The sequence below is a fragment of the Colobus angolensis genome, unplaced genomic scaffold (genome assembly GCF_000951035.1).
Source record: "Colobus angolensis palliatus isolate OR3802 unplaced genomic scaffold, Cang.pa_1.0 Scaffold91, whole genome shotgun sequence".
In the NCBI taxonomy this organism is placed as follows: domain Eukaryota; kingdom Metazoa; phylum Chordata; class Mammalia; order Primates; family Cercopithecidae; genus Colobus; species Colobus angolensis.
The window spans coordinates 4,701,934-4,708,199 of NW_012123043.1; the positions used below are offsets into that span (position 1 = coordinate 4,701,934).

At 53.6% G+C, this 6,266-nt stretch overlaps 1 protein-coding gene across 3 annotated transcripts in view; it reads left to right on the top strand.

The window, feature by feature from the left end:
* Nucleotides 1-5,273, top strand: part of ELF3 (E74-like factor 3 (ets domain transcription factor, epithelial-specific)) — a 7,768-nt gene extending 2,495 nt beyond the window's left edge. For all 3 annotated transcript variants that reach the window (XM_011931753.1, XM_011931754.1, XM_011931755.1), the window contains exons 3-9: nucleotides 94-315; nucleotides 481-573; nucleotides 775-894; nucleotides 1,080-1,169; nucleotides 1,314-1,430; nucleotides 1,933-2,128; nucleotides 3,314-5,273. In XM_011931753.1, the coding sequence (XP_011787143.1) occupies nucleotides 94-315; nucleotides 481-573; nucleotides 775-894; nucleotides 1,080-1,169; nucleotides 1,314-1,430; nucleotides 1,933-2,128; nucleotides 3,314-3,428 (953 nt within the window). In that variant the 3' untranslated portion in view covers nucleotides 3,429-5,273. The remainder of the gene's footprint in view (nucleotides 1-93; nucleotides 316-480; nucleotides 574-774; nucleotides 895-1,079; nucleotides 1,170-1,313; nucleotides 1,431-1,932; nucleotides 2,129-3,313) is intronic.
* The last annotated feature ends 993 nt before the right edge of the window (nucleotides 5,274-6,266 follow it).

The window sequence follows — 6,266 nt, forward strand, 5'->3', positions numbered from 1 at the left end:
AAAAAAAAAAAAAAAAAACAAAGAAACAAAACAGGGCTGTAAGGTCTGCTGGGTGGCCTGGGCTGAGCCTGTTGCCATGCCTGGCCCTTGCAGAGAAGACCAGCTGGTCGGGGGAACAGCCCCAGTTCTGGTCGAAGACACAGGTTCTGGACTGGATCAGCTACCAAGTGGAGAAGAACAAGTACGACGCAAGCGCCATTGACTTCTCACGGTGTGACATGGACGGGGCCACCCTCTGCAATTGTGCCCTTGAGGAGCTGCGTCTGGTCTTTGGGCCTCTGGGGGACCAACTCCATGCCCAGCTTCGAGACCTCAGTGAGTCCAGGCCCCTGGAAGCGGGGGAGCAGCTCCATATGTTGAGCTGAGTTGAGTTCAGTGTGACAGTGGGCAGGCCCTGGAGCTCTGGGCCAGCGGCACAGCCAGAGAGAGCTCTTGAGGGAGGGACGAAGGGAGCGTGACCCTTCCTTCCTTCCTTGTCAGCTTCCAGCTCTTCTGATGAGCTCAGTTGGATCATTGAGCTGCTGGAGAAGGATGGCATGGCCTTCCAGGAGGCCCTAGACCCAGGGCCCTTTGGTGAGAACCTGTTTTCTCCTTCCTTCCCCAGCCTGTCTTGTCCCATCCCTGCCCCTCCACAGAGTGCTAGAGATGACCCCCTCCCTGGACTTCTTCCTCCCTCAATTAGAAAAATTGCAGCGGGTCATCAGACCCATGGGCAGCCTCACCTGTCCTGGTCTGGTCCCCTGAGCCCTCTGAGTTCTCACCTCCTCTTCCCAGACCAGGGCAGCCCCTTTGCCCAGGAGCTGCTGGACGACAGTCAGCAAGCCAGTCCCTACCACCCCGGCAGCTGTGGCGCAGGAGCCCCCTCCCCCGGCAGCTCTGACGTCTCCACTGCAGGTGAGAGTCCTCTCTGGGCCACAACCTCCCTTCCCCAAAGTGTCCCTGGTTCCCTCTGGCTCCCAGCACCAGAACTCAGGCCTTCTGGCAGGAATAGGAACAGGCTGGGAAGTGTCCTGAGAGCCAGCAGCATGGTTCAGCAGAGGGTGGGCCGGCAGGGGACTTACTCTGACCCCATCCCCCAGGGACTGGTGCTTCTCGGAGCTCCCATTCCTCAGACTCCGGTGGAAGTGATGTGGACCTGGATCCCACGGACGGCAAGCTCTTCCCCAGAGGTGAGTCGAGGGAGGTCCCCAAGAGAGTGTCCCATTTAGCAGTGTACAGAGGGCCTGGCTCTTTCTGCAGCCTTTTCTTGTAGAGGGGCTGCTCTCCCTAACTCCCCCCTTGCCCTCCTTGATCTTCCACCACCGTCCCCACAGATGGCTTTCCTGACTGCAAGAAGGGGGATCCCAAGCACGGGAAGCGGAAACGAGGCCGGCCCCGAAAGCTGAGCAAAGAGTACTGGGACTGTCTCGAGGGCAAGAAGAGCAAGCACGGTGAGCTCCAGGGGCACCTGGGTCCTCCCTGCACCGAGGCTGAGCTGCTTCCTGGGGCACTGCGGGTCATTGTGGGTATCACTTCTCCCATTTTCTCTGGCCTCCGCGCGGCCTTTGTTAAGGCTGTGCACAAGCTGGGGGCTCTATGGTATTGGTCACCACCTAATTACAGAGCCTGGCTTGGTGGTCCTGGAAAGGAGGAGGAAATAAGGCTCCCAGTGGGAGGCTCATGGCACTAGAGTCCTGTCCACCGACTCCAGCCTTCTCTGCATTTGGCCACTGTGCTGCCTTCTGGGACACCCTCGGTGTAAGGAGGCAGCTGGTGGGTGCGCACGTGGGCTGAGGAGAAAAGCAGTCACTGCAGTACCCACACAGAGGGCACTCTGCACGGGCTTGCTCCATGCTGTGGCCGAGGCAGCAGTGCGCTGGGGCGGGCAGGGCCAGCTGGCCTTGAGTGAGAGGGGACACCTGGATGGCAAACTGACGGAGGCTGGCCTTGTAGCACCCAGAGGTACCCACCTGTGGGAGTTCATCCGGGACATCCTCATCCACCCAGAGCTCAATGAGGGCCTCATGAAGTGGGAGAATCGGCATGAAGGCGTCTTCAAGTTTCTGCGCTCCGAGGCTGTGGCCCAACTGTGGGGCCAAAAGAAAAAGAACAGCAACATGACCTATGAGAAGCTGAGCCGGGCCATGAGGTGAGCTGGCGGCCAGGACCCTCACCATGCAGCCAGACACGGGGACCGTGCTCACACTCCCACCACCCTCCTCCTGGATGCCACTTGGCTTCATGCAACAAGGCTGAGTCCTGTAGAGTGAGGACAACATCTGGGTTGGCCTACTTGGTGGATTAAATGACAACATGGAGAAAGTATTAGCCTGGCGGACGGCAGACACAGTGTGCTTGAGCTAACAGCAACATTTCTTGTATCACCTGTGAGGCTGGTCCTCAGGAAGGCACCTGGAGAGTCGGGAAGTGGGCGGGAGCTGTGCCCACCCAGGGCCTGGCTTTCTCCTCGTCGAAGCACTTAGGTTGCTTTTCTCTGGGCCTCAGTTTCTCCTATGTCCAGGGGTAGACTAGGTCATCTTAAGGTCCCATCCAGCCCTAAAATCATGTACTTTCTTTCTTTCTTTTTTTTCTTTTTTAAATAGAGACAAGGGTCTCTGTGTTGGCCAGGCCAGTCTCAAACCCCTGGTCTCAAATGACTGTCCTGCCTTTGCCTTGGTCTCCCAAAGTGCTGGGATTACAGGTGTGAACCACTGTGCCTGGCCTTTTCTTTTTTCTTCTTCTTTTTTTTTGTTTGAGACAGGGTCTTGCTCTGTTGACCAGGCTGGAGTGCAGTGGTATAATCTTGGCTCGCTACAACCTCTGCCTCCCAAGTTCAAGTGATTCTTATGCCTCAGCCTCCCAAGTAGCTGGGATTACAGGCACCTGCCACCATGCCTGGCTAATTTTTGTATTTTTAGTAGAGACGGGGGTTTCACCCTGTTGGCCAGGCTGGTCTTGAATTCCTGACCTCAAGTGATCCACCTGTCTCGGCCTCCCAAAATGCTGGAATTACAGGCGTGAGCCACCGTGCCCAGTCGCCTGGCCTTAAAAATCATGTACTTTAATGATCAGACCCCAGTCACAGCCATAGGATACAGAGAAGCAAGGGCAGAGAGCCGTGTGTCCTGGGCACAGTTACTGGCCGGTATAGGGACAGAGCTTCTGCTTACGGGTGGGAAGAACAGAGGAGTTCAGGAAGTGTGAGTCAGCCTCAGCTTAGGCAGATACCAGTGGGCATGGGTCACCTGGGGGTAACACGGGCTAGGTGGGAGGGCTGGCAACTTGGGGCCCGTTTCCTCCCTAAGCACCTCTGACCATCCTTCTCCCCACCCAGGTACTACTACAAACGGGAGATCCTGGAACGGGTGGATGGCCGGCGACTCGTCTACAAGTTTGGCAAAAACTCAAGTGGCTGGAAGGAGGAAGAGGTTCTCCAGAGTCGGAACTGAGGGTTGGAACTATACCCGGGACCAAACTCACCACCACTCGAGGCCTGCAAACCTTCCTGGGAGGACAGGCAGGCCGGATGGCCCCTCCACTGGGGAATGCTCCCAGCTGTGCTGTGGAGAGAAGCTGAAGTTTTGGTGTATTGTCAGCCATCATCCTGGGACTGGGAGACTATGGCCTTGCCTCCCCATCCTTCTCTTGGAATTACAAGCCCTGAAGTTTGAAGCTGACTGTACAGCTGCAAATGTGTCTCCTTTAATCTGGTGCCTCCTCAAACCCAGTCTCAGACAGTAAATACAGACAACACCTTCCTCCTGCAGACACCTGGACTGAGCCAAGGAGGCCTGGGGAGGCCCGAGGGGAGCACCGTAATGGAGAGGACAGAGCAGGGGCTCCAGCACCTTCTTTCTGGACTGGCGTTCACCTCCCTGCTCAGTGCTTGGGCTCCACAGGCAGGGGTCAGAGCACTCCCTAATTTATGTGCTATAAATATGTCAGATGTACATAGAGATCTATTTTTTCTAAAACATTCCCCTCTCCCATTCCTCTCCCACAGAGTGCTGGACTGTTCCAGGCTCTCCAGTGGGCTGATGCTGGGACCCTCAGGATGGGACTCCCGGCTCCTTTCTCCTGTGAATGGAGGCAGAGACCTCCAATAAAGTGCCTTCTGGGCTTTTTCTAACCTTTGTCTTAGCTACCTGTGTACTGAAATTTGGGCCTTTGGATCGAATATGGTCAAGAGGTTGGAGGGGAGGAGAATGCAGGTCTACCAGGCTGAGGGTGAGGGCAAAGGCTGACGAAGAGGGGAGTTAGAGATTTCCTGTAGCAGGTTTGGGCTTACAGACACGTGGACTGGGCTGGGAGGCGGACAAAGGAAGCAGGTGAGACTGTCAGAGAACGCTTACAAGACTTCATGCAAGCAAGGACGTGAACTCAGAAAGCTGAGGTCAGGAACATCCTGCTGTCACGACACCGCTTGGGTGACCTTGACCTTGACCAAGTCTGTCCTGTTTGGGACTGATTCTTCCTATAAGGCTAGGGTTTGGACCTGATGTTCTCAAGATGTCTAGAATTGCATGGCCGGCCTTGTGGAATAGATGGTTTTGCATTCCAGCCAAGTGGGCTGTAAGCTGTCTATCTGTAATATAAATAAATCCCAGCTTTTGAGTCTGACAAAATCAGAGGTAGGATCTTGTAAAGGAAAAAAAAAAAAAAAAACATAATGGAGATGAGTACTTGCTGAGAAAGAATGAGGGAAGGAGTTGGCATTTGTTGAAAGTATAGTCTGTTTCTCTTTATTTAATAATTGCAACTATTGCTCTAGATTTAGGAGGTATGTGCGCAGGTTTGTTACATGGGTATATTGGGATGCGAATGATCCTGTCACCCAGGTAGTGAGTATAGCACCCATTGAAAGTGTAGTCTCATGCCAGGCACTGTGCTAGCCCACTCTGGCTCATTTAATCCTCTCCCAAGAAGAGAGGAGACGCAGTATCCCCATTTGACAGATGCGGAAAGAGGTTCCACAGGTGTGCCTTGATTCTGTCCTAAAACCGTTTCCTGAGAGCTTTTCCTGGTGTAGGCTCTCCTAACCTAATCCTCAGTCGACTTAGAACTATTATTCTGTTTCCACAGCGATAATGTGTCTAGGTTTTAGGAGGACAGTTCATTGATGTTACTTATGAAGAATGCTTTCCAGGTGAAAAGTTCCTTAAGTTTGAGGCTTAAAATTCCATAAAGCACATTAAAATCCCATTCATGAGTGTGAAATACTGCTCTGTTGTCTTGGAAATACCAACCAGATTATTGGCTGAAGTGATGTGGGTAAAGAAGGGATCTTAGAAAAACTAAAGCTTGTGTGTGGATTTCTGGAAATGCAGCTTGCTCTGGAGAAGCAAGAAATGGTGGAAAAGAGAGTGGGGAAGTTGATTGGAGAGAAAAGTGAGATCATGAGAGAACCCAGAATCCTGGAGCCATTTGGAAAAAGACTTTTATTTACATTTCCCTTCTGAAGTGTGAGCCAGTTAGACAAAGGGGATGCGGGCCAGGGTGTAAGTTTAGCCTCAGAAGCTGGGGAAGCTTTCACAGCTACTCAGTCTAAAAATGACCCCATTTCTTGAAAGATAATGCATTAGACTCTGGTCTAGTTTCCCTAGCCACAATATCTCGGGGTCCTTGCACCCTTAAGAGATGTGGCCCAGCTGGGCACGATGATTTATGCCTGTAATCCTAGTACTTTGGGAGGCTGAGGCAGGAGGATCACGAGGTCAGAAGATCCAGGCCATCATGGCCAACACGGTGAAACCCCGTCTCTACTAAAAATACAAAAATTAGCTGGGCATGCTGGCACGCGCCTGTAGTCCTAGCAACTCAGGAGGCTGAGGCAGGAGAATCACCTGAACCCAGGAGGTGGAGGTTGCAGTGAGCCGAGATCGCGCCACTGCACTCCAGCCTGGCGACAGAACGAGACTCCGTCTCAGAAAAAAAGAAGAGAGGTAACCCAGTGTGGCCTGAAGTCACCTAGCCAAGAAGTGGGGGAGGGGCCTCTGAACCCTGGGACATGCTTGTTCGGCCTCCCTTGACTCCCAGCGTCTTCAGCTCCTAAAGGAAATCGTAGCAGGGAGGAGGGCTGGGAATATGGCGCTCAGCCCCTTCACCTTCTTCTGGAGGGCTGGGGGCAGGTGCTGCCCGCTGCGCACTGACCTTTGTCCTGCCATTTGCAGTTTATGAGGTGCTTTCCTCATCCCATTATCTCATTTGATCCGCCCCACAGCTCTCTGAGGAGACCGGGCGTCCCCATTTTACCGACAAGGTGGGTGAGAGCAGGGACCAACTGACAG